The 26,455-nt window shown below is 25.4% G+C and overlaps 2 protein-coding genes across 2 annotated transcripts; one reads left to right on the top strand and one right to left on the bottom strand.

Moving 5' to 3' along the window:
• Window positions 1-1,500: 1,500 nt before the first annotated feature.
• Window positions 1,501-21,374, bottom strand: LOC129969003 (DNA polymerase delta subunit 3-like). Its single transcript, XM_056083396.1, has 14 exons — window positions 21,104-21,374; window positions 20,833-20,888; window positions 17,701-17,791; window positions 15,886-15,993; window positions 14,328-14,389; window positions 13,575-13,680; window positions 10,748-10,900; window positions 8,554-8,667; window positions 8,384-8,438; window positions 6,724-6,898; window positions 5,740-5,780; window positions 5,571-5,651; window positions 3,118-3,315; window positions 1,501-1,801 (listed from the first exon to the last, which is right to left on the bottom strand). The coding sequence occupies exons 1-14, from the start codon at window positions 21,161-21,163 to the stop codon at window positions 1,659-1,661; spliced, it is 1,443 nt and encodes a 480-aa protein (XP_055939371.1). The 5' UTR covers window positions 21,164-21,374; the 3' UTR covers window positions 1,501-1,658.
• Window positions 21,375-21,799: 425 nt separating this feature from the next.
• On the top strand, window positions 21,800-25,696 carry LOC129969621 (zinc finger protein 728-like). Its single transcript, XM_056084269.1, has one exon. The coding sequence runs from the start codon at window positions 22,178-22,180 to the stop codon at window positions 24,326-24,328; it is 2,151 nt and encodes a 716-aa protein (XP_055940244.1). The 5' UTR covers window positions 21,800-22,177; the 3' UTR covers window positions 24,329-25,696.
• The last annotated feature ends 759 nt before the right edge of the window (window positions 25,697-26,455 follow it).

Raw genomic sequence — 26,455 nt, 5'->3', positions numbered from 1 at the left:
TCGCGTGGGCAAACAATCGAGCTTATTTGTGTTGGCTAAAGATGGACTGACATAAAATATCGTACACTCAATTGCTCTTTGAAATGAATAGTGATTTTCTTTATTTCATTTTTATACTTTAGGATAAAAAAGCTATTACTTTTTTCATTTCACAATTAACTTTTAAGAGATAAAATAATGTATATGTTCGTTACGTTAATGAAATACATTGTATTGAGAAAATGAATGGTAGGAGTTTTTATAATTTTATCGGCGATCATCGTCTACACCGCTCCATTCCTCTTTCTGTCAAAGATCCCATCACCACACACTTACAATACATTCGTTATTTTTTAATTAACAACCAAAATATTCACTAGAAATAATTTATATTGCAGAACAACGTTTGCCGGGTCAGCTAGTATTTTATATATATCTATTTCATTAATAAGAAAATAAAAAATATATATAATCAATGGCTTACTAAAAAAACCATTTGGATATTTGTGTGCAAAATATTTTTACTATTATTTATAAATGTTTGCCTTTTTCATCTAAATGTTGATTAAATGAATCAATAGCACTTAAGTTAATTTATAAAATCAAAAATATTTTACAGAGAAAACTTTTATATTCGATAGATATTCAGATATTAATGGAAATTATTAATTTTACCATAATTTTTCTAAAATATGATTCTGACTAATATGCAGTGTTCTAAATAATTTACTGTCAAGATAAGACAAATGTTAAAATGTTGGGTACATATTTCTTTTTCAGACCAGAGTTTGCTACACAACTTTCAAAATATCTGAAATTAGGAACTCCCAAAATGAATTCCATAGTAATGTTTGTTAAAAGATGTAAAAATCAGCAAGATAAAAGGAATAATTTGAATTACAGATGATATAAATAGTTTTACTCAATCATATTATCAATATTAACTGAATAATTTTAATAAATTCATAAATTTTTATTAATAAAATGGATACAAAAGTGCATAGACTTTGTTAAAAAAATTAATTTCTTTCTTTCAAATTGTTGGAATTATGACAACTAAAAGTAAAATTATAATAATTTGCATGATAAAATCTTAATACAGATTTTAATGGGCCCAATAAATAAAATCATGTATAAACAAAAGTTTATATTCACAACAAATTCATTCAGAATTTACTTAACGAAGATGAAGATTACACAAATACTGCATTAAAAAAATACAAAATTACTTGTAATTAACATAAAAATTTTCATAATATTATAAGCAGAACAAATGTAAAAAAAAAAAAAAGTAATTTATCACAGTTTAAGTAATATATTTTTAAAAGGGAAATATTGTCAATTGTGTCAGCATAGTTAATTAAAAACAAATATAAATTCAACATAACATTTGTAAAATAATCTTTTTATTTACTTTTTGCAACTTCAATACTTTTTTGCTTCTCTTAACAGTATTGTTTACTTTTCTGATAAAAAACACAATATAAGTTAATAATTTCATACTTTAAATTAAATACATGCAAAAGCTAGAAGTTAAAATTAACATTTAATGTTACAGAATTGAAAAGTGATTTCCAAAATAATGTTCAGTTAATGACAGATATATACAAATTTAGTAAAATATAAACAATTTTATTTACATCAGTATGATTCCTAGAAACCCATATAAAAATTATAACTCATTTTTGCTTAAAAAAACTAGTCAATGAAGCTTGTTTTCTGTATGTAAATTGATTTGATTTATTGACTTCTTTACTTTTTGAACTATGTGGTACTGGATCTTCATCATCTTCTGAAACTAGCACTTTTTCTTGTTTTGTTACTGAAAATAACAACAAAAATGTTTAATATTTTTTTTTTCAAACAACTTTTATACTATACAAAAAATAGTTTTTATTAAATTTCTTATTATAAAATAATGGGTCCAAGAAATCAATAGTTTTCTTGTATTTATCATTAGGGGGCATCATTAATATGGAATTAGAATTTGAATACAAATATCGACTAGCTGGTAATTAATTTTAAAAAATGCTGCATAACGTATTTTTATTAAAAATGCTCAGATATAAAACATTAAAATTAATGATATAAAGAAGCAAGTGAAAGATTATCTAATTCCATTCTTTATAAATGTGAAAAAAATTGTGTTAAATAGAACTTAGTAAAGCATAATGGTAATAGCAATCACCTATAACTTAAAAATAAAAATTAATTAGCCTTTAAATTCCAATTTATTTAAATCAAGTAGTTTGATAAATATGCATCAATGAATCAAAAATAGAAATAAATCATGCAATTTTAAGAATTTATTTAAATTATTAGTCATTATTCTCAAATAACTATTAAAAATATTTTTTTCAACTTTTGATAATTTATTACTGTTGATTAAGATTTTTAACCTACAATTACAACAATATGATAAAATGATTTTGAAGTAATTAATTCATTTTTTTAAACCAAGATCCTTACAATAAAATGGAAATCTAAAAAATGAAGAGTTATGTCATATAGAATAACATTTTTTCATCCATTAACAAAATATTAATAGATTTATTTACATATATAATAAGTTTTATTTTTCACTAAACTTCCTGTTTTTTAAAAAAGTTTCACTCATTTTTCAGAGCAATAACTTCAAAAGTTTAAAGTTGTCAGACTACAAAATGTTAAGTTAGCAGCCCCTTTTTTCAATACATTTAGTGAAAAATTAAACATTTATACATTTATATTTTAATGAACTAAATAAATTATTTATCATCATTAAAGGGCCTTTTCGAAATAAATTTGCAGCATAGTCTGTCAGGTCTGATCATGATCTGTCAGTTAATGATCTCTGGATTGGAAATAATACTAACTAATCAGTTTAAAAAAATCTTTATTTTCATAGCAAAACTGGTAGGTTTTTATTCTAAGACATTTCTAGAGACAAGCATATAAAGTAAAGGGAAATCATTTCTCTGGAAAAAATGACACTCTTTTTAAAAATGACTGAAATTGATTGATTGATTAACTATACAACTGATTTGATTGATAATCACCTTAAGCTAAATTTTAATATAATTTTTTTTTTCAAATTTAAATCATGCAGTTTGCATATATCAAATAAAATATAATATAAATGCATTGAGAATAAGTTACCAAAGAATCCATCCTCATCTTCAAATGTCTTCTGAACAGTCTTCCAAACTTTCTTTTTACCCTTATTTGATATAACTGGAGGTGTTGGAGGTATGGGTTCTTCATCATCACTTGGAGGAGTAGCAGATTTAGCAGGTGTATCAATTTCCATTGGCTTTTCAGGTGACAAGAAATTCCTTTGGACTCTGTCTTGAATTTCTAAACACACACAAAAAAAATCACAATATACAATTGTTAAAGTAAAAAGTTTCAGATTGCAAAAAGAAATATTCATAACTATTAAAACATTGTTTTTTTAAAAATAAATATTCAAGTAATAACATAATTTTCTTAATTTGTTCCATATCTCAAAAGTTTATAAATTCTTTGAGCTTGAATAGATAAATGGTCACCAACCTTTATCTATCAATAGTCACCTCCCTTTCTCATGTACAATTTGATTTTTTCCCCCAAGTATTCCTCCTAATTATCATACATTTTCCTCACAATCATGGCTTTGCACAAAGAAGTTTTTATCAAAAATGTTAAGAGCTTAGATGGAATGAACTTTTTTTTTTTTCATCTTATGTAATAGTATTGAGAACAAATGAAAAGGACACTGAAATAATTTTACATTAACTTATTATCAAATTATACACAGTGATAATTATTTATTGAAATGGAAGACAATTTCTGGAGTTATGTTTCACAGAATTATGTTCCAATTATTAAAAGTTTAATTACTTAAAACAAAAATAATATTTTCATTCACCATGAAAATTCTTTAACAAGTTCAAAATATCCTTATAAATATAAGATCCTTATTACACACTTTATAAAACAATGATATTTTAACAAAAATTATTAAATTTAATAAAACAATGAAGAGGGATATATGATGTTTTTCCAGATGAAAGATTTATTCCAAAAATCGACAAACATTTAAAATTTTAGTATAAAGATCATGCATTAGATTCCCCCCCCCCATTTAGCTCAGTGTTAAGAGTTTAGTTTTGAGTTATAATTATATTAACAGCTGAACTTATTTTTAAAATTTCGATCCTCCCTACCTCAAATACAATGAGTTTGGAACACTGATATTTATTAATGGTTCAATACTTACACAATTACAATTTTTTTCTTTTTATATGTTTAGTGTATAAAAAAGTAAAAATGGAATGAACAATTATTATTACAAACTTTCCAATAGAAATTTATTAAAAACTATAATTGCAATTCTTTTTCTAAAAAGGTACCCATTACTCATGAAAATTCAAAAGAGAATCACAAGTCATTCACCCAAAATAGTAATTATTTAAAGGCTTAGATTATATACATTTTTTTGAAACTGTATATTGAATATAATGCAGAAAATATATGCTTTCAAACTTAAGACGAAAATATTTAAAAATTCACAGAATTGAAGATTTATACATGAGTATGTCAGTAATATTAAAATTAGTTTCATGAAATCCTCAGATAGTTTGTAAATGCACCTGTAAAACAATATAAATGTATTTCATTACAATGATATTCAGTTATATATTTTCTACAGCATATATTTAATCCGAATTATTAAACATAATGCTTAATAAACATATTAAAAGATATTAATAAGGGTATGACAATGAAAGGAATTTTATTGAATAATAAAAGTATGAATTACATGTCAACCAGCATCTTTCTTTCTTTCTTTACGTATCAAATATTATGAAATCATTTTATTCATGTTCAATGTAATTTGATGGTACTTGCATATTAACTCAAACCCAGTGATTTATCTCCAAGAATTTTTTTAAAAATAGTCTATTAATTATATTAGCAAATGACATATAGTTAAGCTTAAAGTTTGCAGATGGCATGAAGTCAATACCCAAGCATCAGTTAGCTTCATAATCTCTTTAAAACCTCAGAATTAGCTTATTTCATCCCAAATCAAGCATTAATAGCTGGTGCCAAATGTCATAAATGATGGCTTAATGTTGAAGATGATATTTTAATATGAATATTCATTTAATATATTAGATGGCATCTACAATGGATTAAAAAAAAAAGGCATTGAGTTTGAATATTTAAGTTTTAAATGCTACTCTTTCAGAATATAACAGCTAAACTCAGAATAGGACTTAGCTTATCAATTAAATCATTTAATTTTTTTATTATGTATAATAATTCAATAGGCATAAATCATAAATCACTGAAAGAAATATATAAATACTTTAACCATAAACAGCTAAAAACTAATGCAATTATATGTATAATTGAAATATTTGTTAACAATTATAACTGATACAAAGTGAAACTGCAATAAATTATAATTCTTTTTTAGATAAATAATTAATTTTTAAAATTATACTGCTAAATATGAGCCAAATTCCTAATAAGCATGTATAGTTTGAATATACTGTATACATAGTTATTAGAACATAAACATCAAATCATTAAATTAATATGGAAATAAATCAAAATATCACCTTCAGATTCACTCTCAGATTCAGAATCATCAAAAGTGCATATCCTGCGGTGTTTTTTCTTTTTTGGTTGAAATTCATCATCTATACAGTAAAATATAATTTTAATGATTTATATAATATCATATCAATTCTGCAAGAATTATAAAAAGAATAAATAAAAATAAATTACCAGATTCATCATCTTTTTTGTGTTTTGAAACTTTAGTTTGCCTACAAAAATAAAAAGTAACATTAATAATTATACAGGAAATTTAAATAAGAAATAACAGTAAAATATATACAAAAATGTAATATTTTAGATTTACTTAACAATATCTAGAAATTCTAAGATTTATTGTAAATGTCAGATAAACTACTTTTTAAAAAGTGATTGTATTTGTTAATGAAGTTTACTGTTTAATTTAAACTAATTTTTAAAATTATACTTTTAAAAAGTGATTGAATGTGATAATAAAGTTTACTGTTTTATTTAATTTTTGTGAGTAAAACAACTCATTATTACATATTTCTTTAAATTTTGATGCACCAGATCTTCATTTGCGGCAATTTATTTATAATTTTATCATTTATTACCGAAAATTTTATCAAACAGCCAATAAATTATAATTAAAATGCAAATAGAAAAAAAAACATAGCATACTATTATGATTAATTAAATAATTTTAAATATAATAAAAAACAATATCCATTTAACATATACTAAAATAAACAATTTTATAAACACATTAATTTAAAAATATAATTTCTTTATTCAGAGAAAATTTACGAAATAATTTAAAATAATTGTTGATGTATAAATCCAGAAGTTCAGTATATCACTCAAAGATGCAAATAATTATAGTTATGTAATGCAAATAAATTTTCGAACCATTTAACAAATGCTATATATAAGTACAGAAGTAATCAGTTCTACATATTAGTGACTTAAAAATTATAATATGGCTTATGAAATATCATTTTTACAAGAACATTAAGTTATAATGAACAGAAGAAAATAAGCATGCATATGATAGGTAAATTTATTGAAATATGACTGATTTTTTCTTTTTTTAAATTTCAGATATCCTCCTTCTAGTTAAATAATGTAAAAACAAAATCACAGTAGTGCAATGATTACACACAAGAATTAAGAAAAGCAGTAAATGATAATAACCTTTGATTAATTTTCTTCTTTTTATCAGACGATGGTTTAGATGATTTTGCCTCATTTATTTTCTCAGTTTTAATGGGACTTTCACTTTTACTAAATATTTCTTTAGACGAACCACTTTCTTCAACTGTTTCTGACACTGAAGGTGATTTTTTTGACGAGTTATCTATTTTCTTTTCTGAAATAATAAATAAATAAAATATTTTAAACAAAGCATTTACTTAATGACTATTTAAGTTTTTAGTGGTATAATTTAATCATATATCATAATCTTTAATCAATTTTTTACTATGTCCGTCTACAGAAAAAAAAAAAAAAGTCTTGCAGAAAATTGGAAAATTGAATAAATTCAGAGGCCCTTTGATGATTGTGCTAATTTCATTCTGAAATTAAAAATTTGGTGGGCCAACACAGTGAAGGTCATGAGTGATATGTAGCCAGATTTGCCATGCAGGGGGATGGGGGATCTAGTTTGTTCATTTATAGCTTAATGAGATTGGATCATTTCATAATTAGGCAATCTACTTTATATATAATAATAATGGCAAAAACATGACCAAGTAAAGTGTAAACATCAATTAATTTCTTAACAGGCAAACACATATATCTTACATCTTACCAAAATAATTTTTGAAACACAGTGGCACTAGGGATCACATCTTGTAAGTTTTCCTCAGATGTTAAGGAGTTAAATTGAGTAATCTTTTAATGAATAAAGTTTTATCATATTATGCATGTTTATCTCATAACTTTAAAGATCCACTAAGCAGTAGAATCCATAAATGAGCTTTGATTTTTAAATCCAAATTTGTCTTCTAGTTGTCTTAGACAACCAGGGGGCAAATATCTTAATAATCATAATCAATCATATCATAAGTAACCACGGATAATTCTTTTTTCCCATTCCATACTTACAATTGAAAAATTATGTCTGAATTTAACCCAAATACATTTGGTTAAAGATTTTCTAAGTGTAGCATTTTACATATTTTAATCATTAATAAATTATTTTCCTCCAAATTATTAAAATAAATAAATACATTAAAATACCACATCTGACCAATTTTAAATAAAATTACAACTCAATTTTCTCCCCTTATTGATTTGTCAAATACTTTAATGTCTTTTAAGCAAAGAAATTTTAGATTTTTATTTGATGCCATACCCTTGCACTTTCAAGCAGTCCACAAACCATTTATCTGAATCGACACTTAGTTGATATATCACAAGAAAAAAATATTTACAAAATGAAAGGTTTCTTTAAATACAAATATAATATATCAGTAAATAATAAAAATTTGTGAATCATTGAGAATATTTATAATAAGGAATACTTACAATTTAAATCTCACTTTCTCTATTATCATTTGAAAACACAGAAAACCAAATTTATTTACATATCAACTTTAAGTCTACAATATCTTTCAGCAGAAAAAAAAAAAAAAAAATTAGAAGAAAAAACCATAAAATATCTTTGGCAATAAGAATTTTTTAAATATTTATATGGGATTACAAAGAATATTAGTCTTGATGGAAATATATAGATATAAAATACAATAGTATAAATAAGGAACTGGTAAAAACCAATATATAAAAAAAATATGCAAGAATTTCACAGAAATTAATAAGAACAAGATTCTGTAAATAATAAATTAAAATTTACCTGATTGCTTTGAGAACATGCTTAAAATATTATTTTTAGGCATCTGTTTTGTTTCCTGCAGATAGAAATAAAATAGAAATTTATAATATATATAAAAATAAATTTAATTAAAAAACTAGTTAAAACACTCCAAATTTATATTAATGATATCATCATTTAAAAACACTAACCTGAGGAGATTTAGTTTTCCCTTTCCCATCAGCTTTTGGATTTTCACCTTTCTTGGACTTATTTTCACTTTTTTGCCACATTGAAGCAAGAGTATTCAGCTTTTGAGGTTTAGACTAAAAAAGATTTTAAAAGAAAAAAGGCATTACTCAACAATTAAAAATCAAAGTATCACACTTGCAAAAATAATTTCGTTAACTTAGACAAAAAGGATTCCATAATTAATTTTAAAAAATACAAATAAAATGTAGTTTGAAAAAAAATTTAAAAAGCAAAAATATTACTAAGTGTACAGTATAAAAATATTTTACTTAATATCTATTTTTAAATATCAGTGGGTGATTTAGCTTAATTCAGTTGAAATCATCAATCATTTGCAAGAAAGAGTTACAACACAAAAATAAAACTTGCACTGTTTTGCAATTCAAAAAATTATTTTATCAACAACACTAACATAAGTGTCTGTATGATCACCCTTAAATTTTATCATATTTAATTTAAATCGTAAGTTGAAACAATTCTAAGCCTGCAAGAAAATCAAAGTAACTCAACAGATTTTTTCACTTAAATGTTTTTCTATCGCTTAAACATTTTAAAATTTTACCCATTAAAATAAATATTTATTTCATCTTTTAAACAAATTCTCAATCATAATGCAATTCCTTTCCAACTTATTTAGTTACAAATTGTGTAATAATGCTAATTTTCAATACTAATAAAAGATGAATATGCATGTGTCTGTAAGGCATTTATTGAATAGATTGTAAAACCTAGTTGCCAAATTTGACACAAATATACTTTGGATATTAAAGTTATGCACCTCAGAGCCTTTTAAAAAAAAATTAGGTTAAAATTTTAGTCACACTAAGACTAAAAGAATTATCACACAATAATTATTTTTATGCTGTAGCAAAGTATGAATATTTATCTTTGTAATGATACTGGTTAAAGTACTGTAAGATTCTTTATCTAAAGTTTATAAATTTTTAAATTATCATGATCTACAGCCAAAGTCATTACAGGAGAAATTTTTGTGTGCTTCCCACATCAGACGAAATGGAGAAAAATAAACAGGCTGTAGAGGAGAAAGTAAGGAGAAATAGTAGACATTTTGTAGCTGATTTACTGACAGAGTTTATTTTAAAATCAATAAAAATTAATTTTTTCAAGAATCTACCTATTGATATCGAGCTTCCCAATGTGTGTGTTTTTAATTTTGTATCATATCTTTAGTTTTGTTTCAGACTATAAGCTGAATTAAAACTTTCAACAAATTCAATTAGGAAGTCACAAATAGAGTGGGACAGATGATGATACTTTAAATCATCAGTTTTTTAGCAACAAATAAATACTTGATTTCATTAATGTATAAAATACAAAACATAATGTATAAACATTAAAAAAATATTATCTTCTAATACGGTTCAACTTATAAGGATTATGCAATTTTTAAAATTTAAACAATATTGATGTTTTTAAATACATTTTTTACTTGAGATCAAATTGTATCAATAATATAAAAAACTTAACCCGCATTTGTAAAGCAATATAAATATTTTCTTTATTCAGTTACAATTCTGACATCAACAGATTTAATTTATCTACTGCCTTGCTTTTAATTATGAATTCATATATTCTGAAAACAATCTATTTAACTAGTCTAGTCTAGAAAGAAGATCTTGTTTTGATAATGATTTTTGAATCAATACTTGTTATTAGGTATATAAGAGCTGTGAAGGGAGATGTTTTCTCACTAAGTTATATAATATACGTTAAATTCTTTTTTTTAACCATTTATTGATGTTGTAAATATGAATTCAAATTAAAGAAACAGTATAAAATATACAAATTACCCAGAAATGACTAAAAAAAGCATTAGTAAGTGAACTAAAAATTAGAAAACTTGACTACTACAGTTTTCACTTATTCATCACTACTGTTTTCATTCATCTCATTTTCCTCAATCCTTTAACACACATTTTAATTAATAATCCATTAATTGGAAATCTAGTTAAAAAAGCAATGCTATTCACACTAAAAAAGTTAATTTAACTAACAAGAAGGTTTATAGTCGTCGGCAAAATTCAATTGAAATAGGAACTGTATCTGATATTTAATGTGAAGGAAATGATCATGAAAAACAGATGAATAAAAGTGATGGATCAAATAATATCAGAATATTAATATTTTGAATACCTCTGAATTAGATATCTTAACAGGAGATTGTGTTTTAGTTTTGCTGCTTTCCACTGGTTTAGCAGCTTCCTTAGTACCAATGCTCTCAGATGGTTCAGTTTTTTCATTATTTTTAGATGAATTACTTGCAACATTTTTGAAGAAACTTGCACCCTGAAAATCAATAAATATCATGTTTTAATAACACTTTTATAGTAAAAGTACTATCCATTTCCAAAACTGCACAATAATAAATAAAATTTTTCACAACAAAATCAGAAAAAAGATTCAAATTTATATTTAAAAAAAAAAAATCTAGTGGGAGTGATTTTTTCCAAAACTTCCTTGCATATTCTCTATTAATAAGAATGAATCCCCCCTGTCACCATATAAAATTGTGGACATTGGGTAAGGTCACAAAAGCTGTGCAATGATGAGCAATAATTAAGGAATATTGATATTTAGTGTGAATTTAGCATTTTTAGTGAATCTATTGTGTAATTTTTGATTATTAATCTTTGGAATTTAGCAAATACATCACCAGGAATTGAAAACTTGTGTTTTAGATGTTTCCAATCAAATGAAAATAAAATTTAATACAAAATTACATTGTATTGCAAGATTACGCAGCAAATTTCATATATTTAAGTAAGTGCATTTTTGACTTACCGCATTTACATGAGTATAAAAGTACAGACAGACAAACAGTCAATCTACAAATGAATCTGGTTCCAAATCTGACACATATCTACATTCTGAATGATAAATCTGTGTACCAATTTTTATTCACATAGCTCTCTTCCTTTCATAGTTGCCATGTTAACTTATATTCTGAAAGTCGGACAGATAGATTTCCTTTCAGTGGATTTTGCTCAAAACTTTATAGGAATCTACAGATAATCTTGGTCTAAAAACACAGAGATTCACCAAAACTTCGAGTTTTAGTTGCTTGACACTATTACTATAGAACTTACACCATACTTTTTAAATAAGAAGGTAAAAAGGTAGATAAAAATCATTTCTAAATTTGGTTACTTTCTAATTCAGAATATAGCCATTAGAATTTATTATAATATCTTATAGGAATGCATGTAATTGTCAACAAGTAAATAATTAACTTTAAAAAAAATCACAAAAAATATCAAGACATAACTTGCTTTTAAGAAATTATCATTTAGATATAATTCTTCAGCACTTTCATAGCATTTTCTGTAAACTTTTCACTTCTTCCTTAGGATCATTGAAACTAATTCCATTTAAATGTAATATAACTAAATACTTGTTTTAATTAGATAAAAATGATTAATAAGCACTGAGATTTAACATTTATTATTATATTTTAAAATTCATTTAAAGATAAAATATCGTTTTGCAAGTATATTTCTTAGTATTAAAGGGGCCGGGGGGGGGGGGGGATAAAAAAAGTCATATTTTATGTAAAATTTTAGATTAAAAATCTAAAGTAGTTGCAGTAAAATCTTGAAAACATCCATTCTAAGATAATTCAAAGTATGTATATAAAGTAATGAGACTGGAAGGATAGCATTCAATTTGGTTACATTGAGGATTTTCCATTTGACATGAAAGTTAAGTAAACATGAAACATACAGCAAATAGATATTTGAAGTGAAAAGAGCCAAGCTACATAATTGTTTGTAGAATTTTTTTTTTCTTTTTTCTTAGGCCACATTTTTTTCTTGTGTATTTAGAAAATGAATAATGTCAATTTTAAGTAATGCAGGATTATGAGATTTTGATTCAGAACTGAAGCATGGAGATAATGTTTTTCATAAATCCATGTTTTAAAGTGATTTACAGTAATTTTAGAAAGAAAGAAATTAAATGATAATGAACACTAAAATAAATGGTCCAAAATTGCAAAAACTAATGAAATGTTGCCAGAACCCTAGATCTTGAGCATCCTGAACAGTGTTTGACAGTCAAAACGATAGGAGAAGGGATGAATTTGCATCACACAGACATTTAAACTTTAACAAATAAAATAAGGATAAATTGGTTTTTTCTTTAATCTTTTACATGAAAAAAATAACAACAAAGGAAACATATGCCTTGATTTCATGGTGCAGATTGAAAATGATCTCCACTTTCTGGAAAATGTCATTATTGGTGACAAGACTTACACTTGATCATAACATCCCTATTTCATCTCCTACCCACTTTCCATTGCTCTAATTTCAATCCAGTATTGAAAAATGACATAATTTTGGTATAATGGAAAATATTAAAATGGCTTCAATTGACCATTCAGTATCTAGGTTCCAAGACTATTAAAAAGAATTTAAAAATACCCTCCAATTTTATGTAGTTTCCAAAGCAGTCACTGTGCAAAAGATGATGCAAGATTGTAAATGAATAAAAAATATTTTTTTAAATCCTTTTCATTACCCTATTTAGACATATTGTAGTTAAAGAAAATAAAGAATACAGAAAATGAATGAAAAGAACAGAAAATCTCAGGGAAATGTGAAATACATGCATATAACCCATTAATTTATCTTCCTGTTAAGCCACTATCATAGATTTCTAATTCTGCACTTTGAACAGAAAATGTGTGCTAATATCTCATAATTTAACAAGTACTACATAATTTGCAGCAAATTTTTCTTCCAAATGACTAATTTCATCTTGAAGAAAATTTGATTGAAGGAATATTAATTTTCAATTTATATTTTAGAGAAAAATAATTATAAGATCAATACTATTCCTCCATTTTGAATAATAAACTGTGCAAGAGATTTTATGAAATCCCTCTCTCTCTCTTTTAGAAAACTCACAATTCTAATGAAATTAGATTTATAATAACAATTTTTATTATAATGAAGAATACCATTTTTTGGGGAATAGCAGCTTTTACTTCTTTCTTAATTCCATTAGTCATCTTGCTCAAAACTGGAGCTTTCATTTCAATGTTTGGTTGCTTAATCACTGCATAACTAGAGAAAAAAAATATTGCTTTAAATATTAATACAATATTTATAGATACTAATGCATGAAAATAAAAAAATCTCCTGATAATTGAAAAGGGAACATTCCTATCAGAACAACAAGTCAAAATTTTTAGACAAAATATTCAATAACAATAAAATGCTTGATCATGATTACTTTACATTTATATTTCAAATTCATTTGGAATTATTTACAAGAACATTTTTCATTGTATCATAAATACAACTATTGTCCCGAATGCATAAAGATAGCTATTTGGAGATTTTTATAATTTGATGAAAACAAAAATGCATGCAACTTTATGCATCTAAAATTATTTCAAAAATTTCAGGGAAAATTGCAAAACAGATATTTAAAGCTTCTAGAATACATATATATATATTTATTTCAATCCAGCCACATTCATTTTTTTCCCTTCTGAAACAATATCTTGAAAGCAGTTACACCTACATATAAACTATATTTGAAAACTGTCATTTCATTTACATTCCTCTTTATTTCACGGTTAAAAATATAAAAATAGCCATCATAATTTTTTATAATTGAGATTAACTTAAAACAATGCTTATAGCAGTGTTTTTTTTTTTTGATTTAGTCTTTTAAAAATATTGCAAAAAAAAAAAAAAATCCTTACTTGCGATTATCTTCTTCATTTTCATTATAAGGTACATCGAGGTTGTACAATATACCCTCATCCTTCAAATATATATATATAGAGAAAAAACATCAATATATAATACACAAAGAAAGCATACATATTATATATATATATATATATATATATATATATATACAGGTTCATGTTTAAATGAAAAGAAATACCCAGAATGTTACTTTGAAATAATTAAATGAAAATATCAAACTTTTTTCAGGAGAATTATAACTACACCCTATAAAAAAGATAAATGTTAAATTTATTATTAGTTTTGCTCTTTGCGCATATAAGAAGAATAGCATGTATATGTTTCAAAACAAGAAAAAAATCAGCAGAAAAAGATAGAAAAAGAGCAGTATACAGATCTCTCTCTTTTGAATCTTAAAAAATGCATTGAAAACACATGATTATTATTAATGAATCCTAGAATTTTAGGTATTCATATTATAAATTAAATCAATCATAATCGCAAGGCATTTAAATTTCTTATTCATTGTAATTTAAAATCTTTATATCCACAAATATTATAATTTTGTACTTTTTTTTGTTAATTAATACATGTATTCCTTATAATTATTGAAGAAATTTCTAAAATATATGTTTATTCTATTTAGGATATAATTTAACACCACTATACATGCTAACTTACATTTATTTAGTTCATTTTTCATCAGAAAATCAAAAATGTCATTCTGAAGAATCTTATTTATTTTAATATCTAATAATGAAAATATTCAAAATGTAAAACTTTAATGGAAGGTTATTTGAAGAATCAAGTATAGGTTATTATCTACATCACACAATATTTTCATCACAAATCTGATGCCTTAAAAAAATAAATCAAGCTCTCTATTGATTTAAACAAATAAATACTTTAGACTCTGAGAAGATAGGAAAAGGATCATTATTGTAAAATACCGTTTGATTAAAATAAATTATTTTGGAATTATAATAATGGATCAATACGTTACAAACAGTTTTGAATATTAATACTCAATATTCATACTTTCACTCTTGTAACACATAGTATGATTGATTTAACATTTGAAGGGAGAAATAAAAAGGGGGGGCATAGCTCCATATATATCTTTTTAAATAAGAGACGTATTAAAGCTTAAAATCTTTTTTAAAAAATGCTTTAAAAAAATGTTTTGAAATAAAAAAAAAAAGTAAAAGAGAAGGAATCAAAATCTCTCTGCTTCTGATTTTTGTAAAATAAATTAAAAATGATAAATTATGTGTTTATTAAAGAGATGAGTAGCAAGTTTTTCTGAAAAAAAAAAAAAATATCTCCAGTTATTTGTTGAATCAAAATGCAAAGACTATAGACAGAAATTGGAAAAAGTATAGTAAATCTCTTCAAATTTTCAAAAAACAAATCTATATATATCTAGCATTAATAATTTAAATATTTAATACAATATATACCGCCATATATATCAACCAAAAAAAATTCAGGGGCAGGGAATCATTCAACAAAAATCGCGTATCATAACAATATAAAAAAATTATGTGCAAGAAAAGTTTTTTAACTTACCGCTTTTACTGCTTTACAGACACAATAAACATGGCAGCTAGTTACTTCAGACAGACTTTCCTTGAATTTTTCTAAATTATTTTTATAAACAACATACACCTTCAGAGGCTGTAAAATGAAATAATAATTCTTAAAATACATAAAAGACCACTGCATTACATAAATCATTCAATAATAGTTGCTTGCTGCAATTTATATTTAATGCTATGTCAGATTTAAATTTCTAAATTATCTTGTTAATGCAGTAGATTCTTTATGACACTACAGTACCAATTCATTCTGTTTCCTATTTATAGAGTTGATTTTTACTTTTACAAAATACTGTGCAAAGAACTATCTAACTTCTAATTGTGTTTTGTTGATTTTAAACCAAAATTTGAAAATTCTCAAGTTATTGCAAAAAATATACATACATATGTTTTTAAACTTTTTGAATCTTCATTGAGATTAATCATGATCAAAAATGTACATCAAAAGAAAAGAATAAGACTAGATAAAATTATTGATTATGAATAATTACAAAAGAAAACAGCTGCCCCCCCCCTGAATAACATTACAGACTTTTCATCCTCCCATGCATTCATATTCATTTATATATACATTAAGTAGATGTATTTTTTGTTATAAAATATATTTTAGCCTCTTCACAGACTGCATAGCAATATCCTGCTTCAAATATTTAGCAAGCCTTCATCATAATAAGAAAATGTATATTCCGAATGAAAACACAGGATCAGATACTATAGTACAGGGATGTACCTCATTTTTTCAGATGAATATTTATCTGCAATTTGGCAGTTTTTCTAGGAAAGCTACCAAACCTTTTGAAGCCTCCTTCGACACTAGCTTTTTCTATGACCTAATCTGCCATAAACATTTTTTTTTTCTGAGAACTTCTGTTCTGTAGTTCCTTGCTGCTGAATTCATGTTTTTGCTCACTTTGAACAATCCTTTTATACGATTGAACGACAAATTTCTTTTGAGACCAATGCTCATACTTCCCAATCTGAATGACATCAAACAATTCTACATAGTCTACTTTACGACTCAACTTTAGGTTAATGAAAACAGTGAGCATAGCATATGATCCTTTTGAGGTTAGTGGAAATTGCCTGGGGATTTTTAACTTCCATCCACCAGTATGCACTGACTCCTTCTACATTTGTTGTCGTAAAATGTTAGCAGGATACCCATGTATCTCCTAGTTATAAGCATGTGTTTCTGCAACATTAATGCCATTAGTTTCTAAATCAGAAGACCTCTCTTTAATGTCTAAGAAAGAGAATGCTTCCAACAAACAGAGGGAGTGAGAGAGTTTGATTTTGCACAAGGGCCAGGCTTGGCCATGGTGCATCAAATTTATGGTTGGATCAACGAACGGAATCAAGTGCTGATGCAGATTGCAACAGCAAATTATACAAAGGACCAACAAACGGAATCAAGTGCTGATACAGATTGCAACAGCAAATTATACAAAGGTGTCTTCTGCAGTGTTCATAAATATACAAAATATGCCTTCAATTTTTTTTTTTTTTTTTTTTTGGAATTTTTTTACTACATCAATTTTAACTTCAGGATTGAAGTGGGAAAGCCTAATAACACCTCCCCTATCAAACAGATTTTGTGGGAAAAATTTTATGTTACAAACTGTAGCTTTTTTTTTTTTGTCACAAAATAAAAATTAAAAAAAAAAAAAAAAAACAATACTATGAGGAGTTAGGCATTTTCATTGTTATTTTCAAATAACTGGTTAACTAATAAAATATTTAAAAAAGGTGCTGAAAGAAATAGAATTCACAATATTAAAAGTCTTACATTTCCAGGTTCCTTTTTTGATATCCCTGATAGAAAATATGTTGCAGTTAAATTTTCAGAGTTGTGGTTATCTAGAAATTCTTGTAGATATCTAAGAAAAGAAACATTAGACATGGCATCAGACAAATGAAAAGCAAATAAAAAAAGATTTTAGTTTTAAAATTAACAAAAATTTACAGATAATGAATTAGTAATGTTAGAGATAACATGAATTACTATACAACGTAAGAAAATATATATCTTTCAGTTTATAATTAAAAACATTCTTGTAAAAATATTCATTTAAAGTAGTTTATATATCATAATGATACTCAATATCGAGATGATACCAAATTTCTCTACAGTTTAAAACAGCAAAAATAATTAAGAGAGAAAGATATTTTAAAATGACTACTTTAGTACTTTTTATGTTATGAAGTAATTCTTACATAAAATATCATAGCAACATTAAATGCCAAATGATGAAATTCTGAATCAATAGCTATCATTTATGCAAATGATAAAGCAAATTTTGTTAAATACATAAAGCTTAATAAATGCAATCTAAGTATTTAAAATAACAAGGAAAATCAAAAAAGCTATTTTTCTTTAATATTTTAAATATACAGATTGCATTTATTAAGAAACTTTTTTTTTCATATTAAATCTCATGATACCAAGCAAGTTACTAAGGATTGACTCCCTTTCATCATGTTCTAGTTTCGTGATGAATAAAAATTTAAAAAAAAAAAAAAATACACACAATTTCATAATATGCTCCCTATGGGAAAATCATGCGACAGAGTTTGCCAGAAAAGATCAATGAACTGATTTTTACAATTTCAGCTTTATATGAAAGATCATGACTGCCAATATGTCATCAAGGGCTGCCTGCCCCCCTACATCCTCCATTTCTGAGTTTTGTGTTTTTCTTATAAGAAATCAGAAAAACACAAACTCATAATGCATTCTCTATTGGGAAATCTTATGTCAGAATATGCCAGCCTCACCCAATGAGTCGATTTCAAAATGTTTTCCTGCAAGCTGCTAATCACAACCTCTGATATGTCACCAGCAATTGTCTACCTTCCAACATCCTACATTTTTAGGTCAAATCGAAAAACAAAATGTTATAGTACATTCTCTATGGAAAAATCTGCCACAGAATTTTTCACTAACAACCACTGAATGATTCTCAATTTTTTAAAAAAAATCTCATATGAATGTTTTTGACCTTTGACACATCATCAATTATCACTTATTTAATTCCTCTCCATTTCAAGAGATTTTGCAAAATAAAATTTTGTTACAACCCTCAGCCTCAACAGCTGAAATGACTTTGCCAATTTTCCACTTTAAAATATAGTTAATGCATCAGAATGCTTTATTATTATTTTTCAAGTTTTACTTATATTAATGTAACTATATTTTTATTACCACAAAATATAGATAATCGAAATTGGTTGATATGACTAAATCAAGCTTATTGACCAGGCATTTTCAATGTCAATATTAATCACATTAATATAATTATGTCAGTGGATTTTAATGAATTACTTCAATTTATCAATATAAAAGAAATACTATTTTGAATTATGATCATAAAATGATGTAGAGCATTCTGATTCGATAACTGTGTTTGCAAAGTGGTGAATTGGCAGTGAAAATTGGTAAAATTACTTCAGTTGTTGAGTTTGGATAGAGGTAAAATGGCTCAAAGTTTTTTTTTTTTTTTTACAATATCTCTTGAAAATCTATATGGTAAGACAAATTACTCTTAATGACACATCAAAAAATCATAAAGTTTCATATGAAATAAAAATTGGCAAAATCCATGTATAAAATATTTTATTTAGGGATTGTGATAGGCAAATTCTGTCAATGATTTTCTAAACAGAGAATGGGCAGAATATATATATATATATATGTAATAATATTTTAAACTCTAATTTAAACTTAATTAATTTCTTAATTTTTAGCTCAATTTAGCCCATATTAACTTCATTCTAAAATATTCTCTTATTTCCTGATCCCATTCCCCTTTTTCTATTTAATTAATTCAACAGAAGCTTTGTAAAATGCTTTAGTCAGTAGTTCCTATGCTTTAAGTGAAAGGATAAAAATTGCTGATCTAAACAAATTCTTTTTTAAAAGATCCCTGTGTTTCCCTTGCCTGGTTTGGCGTGTGTAGAGAAAATCCCTATTGAAATATCATTAAATATAAGTACTGTGAAGAAATATTTTCCCTATCAATATCTTATGTTATATAAGATCAGGGATAAAATTTTCATCAGCTTTTCCTCAGTTCGTGTTGTGTCGTTCTGTGTTGTGTGTGTGCTCGTCGCTTCTGCTTGTACATAATACTTGCCTAACTGGGATGAAACAAAGCGATGTCAAAATATCAAAAGTCTCTTTACTGTCTTTGAAACTGCCTCTGATTAAAAAATTATATATTTACATTATATATATATAATAAAAATACTGCAAAATTTATTTTCTATAGATAAGCATTATTATGAATTGTTCTAATGGAAATATTATTTCAAAATTGAGAAAAAGAACACTTTCTCTTAAAAAAAAAAATGAAATTGATAAATATTTTCTGATCAAACAAAAAGTATAAAACTACATAAAAGAAAAATTAATGTAAATTTCACATTTTTATTGCTTAACATATTTCAATCCTTAGTCTGTTTTTTTTTTAATAAGAGCTACTAATTACTCCAAAAACATGAACAATCTAAAGGACTTTTCAATTCAAGAGAGGATATTCAGACATCAAATACTACAGATTCATTGAAATGACAGTATTAGATTAAAAGACCGTACAGAATTACAAACAATTTAGATTTCCCAAATATTTGAACAAATTAAAGAAGTAGTGGCTTAATATGTATAACAATATCTATAATTCATAGTGCTATATTATTCAATACAGATAATCATACAATTGTTTATATTATATAACCATACATCATTAATCAACATACTATTTTTAACACAAAAGCAGTCACATTAAGTTTTCATAACCCAATTATTTTTCATTAAAGTAGGAGATTTAATCAATCAACTAAATTTCCGGCATTTTTCTTCATCCTACATTGTATTTTAATATTGAGTTTTACAATAGCATAAATATATAAAATTACTCACTGTTTGGCTTCATTCACACTTATCTTTAATTCTCTACTAGCTATTTTATATGTAACCTGAAAAAGGGAAGCATTTAAAATTAATATCAAGTTTAAGAAATACAATGTATTTAAACAAATTTAGAAACTAATACATCAATTTTGCAGTTCCAGATACATTTTCATATGAACAAGATTTGTGAATGATTTTAAGTTTTAAAAATATTAGATAAGCGAACTGGAAATCAAAAAAATCTGACAGGCAGGAAAGCAGACTTTTATAATTAATTTACCATTTCACTTTCATCAAGAATTAACTGCTCCAGTTTTTCGAAATACTCTTCACGAGTCATGATTTAATCACACACAAACACAAAAAACAATAGAAGCAAATGCAAATTGATAACTGAAATACACTTGCACAGCAATTAAAGGAAGGAAAGAAAAAATGAAGATAGGTACTCTGGAGTATGATCCAGAATCGTTATTCTTACAGCGATTAAACAATGTTTATGTTTAAAATTAAAAAATAAAAACAGTTCGCGCTCAGAGTCCTCAGATGTATTCAGTTCGTTTCAGTGATGCATTTAGATCAGATTTGATATAGAACAGTTTTAAATTTAAACAGCAACCATTAAAAATTTCAAAACATAATTTTTAAATTTAAAAAATACTTTTTTTAATTTTTTTAAATTTAAAGAAAGGTAGAAAAAAAAGTATCAGAAATTCTACAATGTTTATCTAAATAATTTTTTGTTATTAATGAGTTGTTTTTATGAACATTTAAGTTTTTTTATTGACTTACTTAGTTTGATTGGTACATTCTTGATTAAAAATTTGGTACATTCTTTGCATTTATCACAACTTATTTTTTTAGGGGCTTCAAGCGTCTATATTTATTATTTGTTTCTTTTACAACATATTTGGCAGCCAAATGAAAAAAAAAAAAAAAAAAAGTTTTGTTTTGATATTGTGACAACACACCTGGGCAGTATTTGTTTTCATATTTAATAAGATGCTTGTAAGCGATTTTTTTGGAATTTTAATGAATATGAAATTTTGATTACAATTCTATTTCCTTCATCTAATAATGCGGATTATTCGAACTTTTGCTTTGAACTTATTGATTAATTTTATTTTATCAACAGTGATATGATTGAAAACTTGTCTTCATATTTAAATAAGAGAACTTTATCGTTTATTGAGATTAAAATGCATTCATGACAGGCAAACATCTTAAAACAGTCTGTGAAATATGGTATCTATATAAATATTTAATGTAAGCAACTGAATCAATTAATAATATATTTTTCATTTTTTAATGTATATTTTAAAAAAATAGTTTTAATATAAATAAAAAAAACATAATGGAAATCAATTATTTCTCTACAACTGGTTTTGCTTGCAAAGCAGACGAAAATTCTTCAGAATTGGCATATAAACTTGATCACTCAAATAATGGTTTTGATTGTGGAGAATGGTTGACTGGAATAAAGATAAAAAATGAAAGTGAATTTAATTGTAAGACAAATAATAGTGCATTAGAATTAGCTTGTGATCAAGATATATCAAATAATAAATCTGATTGTGTAGAGCAGATGACAGGAATAGCAATACAATCTAATTTTAATTACAAGAACATAGATAATTCATTAGAATTGGCTTGCAAACAAGGTACATCAAATAATAATTCTGTTTGTGAAGAGCAGATATCTGGAACAGAGACAGAAAATGAATTTAATTGCAAGAAAGGGTATAATGCACTGGAATTAGCTTATAAACAAGATATATTAAGTAATAAATCTGATTATGAAGAGCAGATGACTGGAATAAAAATAAAAACTGAGTTTAATTACAAGAACATAGATAGTTCATTAAAATTAGCTTGTAAACAAGATAAATTAAATATTAATTCTGATTGTAATGAACTATTAACTAGGATACAGATGAAAATTGAAAAAGGTTTTGATTCCCATGTGGAAGTTGCTTATAAACAAAATATATCAATTGATGACTTTGAACAGCAAACAATTGGAATAAAAATGGAATCTGGAAGTGATTTTGATTGTCATATAGAGGAAAATTCAGTTGAATCTATTTATAACCAAGATACATCAACTGATGTTTCTGATTGTGATGGAAAGATGACTGGAATAGAAATGAAAATTGAAAATAATTGTAAAGAACAGTTAAATTCAGTGGAACCATCTAAGAAATATGATTTATCAGATAATGATTCTGATTATGAAGGAAGGGGAAGTGCATTAAAGTTAACCGACATTTATGATCCTTCTACAGTTGAATTTAATTCAAGGATAAACACACAAACACAATCTGATTCCTGTGATGATTCAAATGATTTTGATGAGGAGACAATAGCCATGTTAGAACCTATAGTGAAATGCGAGGTTTCAGATGGTACTGTGGTTCTAAATGAAACACAAAGAGCTGGATTGGAACCTCATGAAAATTGTAGAACCCCAAAAATTAGCATTAATTTTGAGAAATCAAAAAATATAGTAGCAGCAACCATAAAATGCAATCTTTGTGATGCAACTTTCAAAAGTAAAAAAAGATATGAAACTCATTTGGAGAGACATTCCTTAAATGAAAAAATTGAGTGTAATATGTGTGGTAAGTCTTTTCCTTATAATCGTTTTTTAAGACATATAATGGTACATACTGGAGAAAAACCTCATGTTTGTAAAATATGTGAAAGAGGTTTTAGGTTAAAAAGAGATCTTAAACAGCATTCCTTTACACATACTGGGGAAAGACCTTATCCATGCAAAATGTGTGGGAAGAAATTTGCTGATTCAAGTGCTAGGAGGAAACATTATCAAACTCATACCGGAGAGAAGCCTTACACTTGTGAGATATGTCAGCGGGCATTCACTCAAATATCACATTTAAGGGAGCATCAAGTGACACATACAAGGGAAAAAGGTCACACTTGTGACATGTGTGAAAAAAAGTTTACTACAAAGAGTAGCTTGCAGAGGCATGTGTTGACTCATATTAATTGTTGTGAAATTTGTGGTGAAACCTTTACTACAAACACTAAATTAGAACGTCATAAAGAGCTGCACAATTCATCTCGACCATATTCATGTCCATATTGCACTAGAAGGTTTGTAAAAAAAACAGATGTAAACACTCATGTATTAATTCATTCAGAGGTTAAGGATGTAATTTGCACAATCTGTAATGGTGCATTTAAAAGTTATAGATATCTCAGAGTTCATCATTATCATTATCACACAGGTATGGAACCTCCTTATATTTGTCCTGTATGCAAAAAAGGTTTTTTTCAAGAGACGAGTTTGCAGAAACATTCTGTTGCACATATGCCTAAGAAACGAGTTAAGTGTTTTGAGTGTAAAAAAGTCTTTGCTTCACCAGAAATTTTAGAACAACATATCTGTATTCTAGATAGCTATTTTAATTGTGAATTTTGTGATAGAAAGTATCGACATAAATCTGATTTAAATAAACATGTACGGAAATTTCATAAGTGATTATTATTTAATGTCAAATTTTATTTTGCTTGGTCTTCTGAATATCTTAATTAATAAGAATAAACAAATACAATATATGAATAATATAGAATTTTATGTAAACTCTCTAAATCTCTACAAATGTTCTACCTGGTTATAGAATTTTTTTTAAAAAAATATCATTTATTGATATGTTTTTGCAATACATGTACACTAATATTTCCCTCATAGTGACAGCAGATTAGAATAATGTACAAATAAGTCATTTCTTAAAAAAACAAGTCTTCCTTATTTCATCAATGTCTTGTTCAATAGGATACTTGATCAAGAAACAGCCTTTTTCAAATAGATTATATTTATTTTATGATTGTATTACTAAATAATTATTGTAAAATATAATTGTTTATAACTCAAAAGACTTTTATTTAATACAGTTATTGTTTATGGTACTTGCCAATTGTAATGGCAACCAAAAAGCGCCAAGAAAATTTTTTGCCAATTTGGGGATTTCAATCATCAAACTATATAGCATGTGATTCACTTGTTCAAAATTTTTCATAATAAAGAATAATGCATTTAAGTATATTCTTATAATTTGATGAAATTTTTTCTTGACGCTTTTTGGTCACCATTAAAATTCAATTGTACCTTTTTTATTTTTGCCTTACTATTCTAAAGCACAATTTTCAAGGAAAGCAAGATAGAAATGTTAAGAAATAGAAAATGCTTTTTGTCACAAGTCAGGAAACAACATCATAAAGAAACTAGTACTGTGAAGCTGCTCTTCACCCATATGTTTCTAATATTAAGAAGAGCTTTAACTATATATGTTTATGTATGGATACTGACAAGAACAAAATGAAAACTCAGTAAAATTTTTGTTGAATTCATGAACATAGTTAAAGATTCAGAAATAAATTCTAATATGGATCTCATAAAATGCAAATTATAGTTTTAAAATCATTAAAACTGTTGCATAGCTCTTTAATATTTTAGATTTTTTTACAAATCATTTTGTTTTGAAATTAATTTTCATTTTGAGCCATACAAATACCTAAAGGATATCAGAGAATTCTACTGTATTGTCTAAATATTTGTCTTTTAAGTTTATTATTATTGACAATTAAATTACATATTTTAATGTAAAAATATGTAATTTAATGAATAACTTTGATTTATTATTGGACTTGAATATGCTCAAAAGCTTTGTTAAAATATGCTTGCTCAAGCAGCATGAATTTTAAATGGTATAATAATTATTACACCCATTAGGACTTAGATCTAAATCATTTCCAATAATTGTGTTCATTCTACAACTTGTCTGATACTTTTCTTTAATTACAAAGTAAAATGTATTTATTTACTATCTATTAATAATTTTTTAATAAATCAAAACAAATTTTTTTTCATAAAAATATTGAATTTTTCTCTAAAAAAATCATAAGTAATTTTTCATATATGAATAAAAAAATTTTGTGCATTGATTTAACTGTATAAAGAACTCTGTTTCAAAGAAATGTTGTTTGTTCTTATTTTATTGATTTCTACATATATATAGCTTATTTATTTCCATATATGCTATTTATTTATAATTTATTATTTTAATAACCCTTATATCTGTCTTGTGTTTGTTATTTCACTGAATTTAAAGATTCGATTCTAAGAACGAATTTCCCTGTGCATTTATTTGTTAATTTTTTTTTGTATGCTTAAATCATATGAATGCTTATATGTATATCTCAATTTATTTATTTGCATTAGCATTGCATATTTATTTAAAGTTTTCCATTATTATAATTTTATGCAATGTATAAAATTTCTATAATTTCTTATTTTAATGCTTGAAAATAAGATTTATTTTTAAATTTATCATATAAAAATAGATTAATTTATATGTCATTATTTGTAAAAATATCAATATAAATGAATTCTTAAATTTTCATATGCATTATCAGTATAAAAGCTATTAATTATTTTTTATGCATAAATTTTGTTACTTTAAAAAAAATACATGTATGAATATTTTTAACCCTTGCATGTTTATTAACTGTGTTTTTTTAATTAAATTTTCAATAATGAATTATGTTATAACTTTATCAGTTTCTCTTATATGATATATCTTTATAATATGAACAGAATTGATTGGAG

This window comes from Argiope bruennichi, chromosome 5 (assembly GCF_947563725.1).
Source record: "Argiope bruennichi chromosome 5, qqArgBrue1.1, whole genome shotgun sequence".
Lineage (NCBI taxonomy): Eukaryota > Metazoa > Arthropoda > Arachnida > Araneae > Araneidae > Argiope > Argiope bruennichi.
The sequence above is the reverse complement of the archived record's forward strand: the minus strand, read 5'-3'. Positions and strand labels throughout refer to the sequence as shown.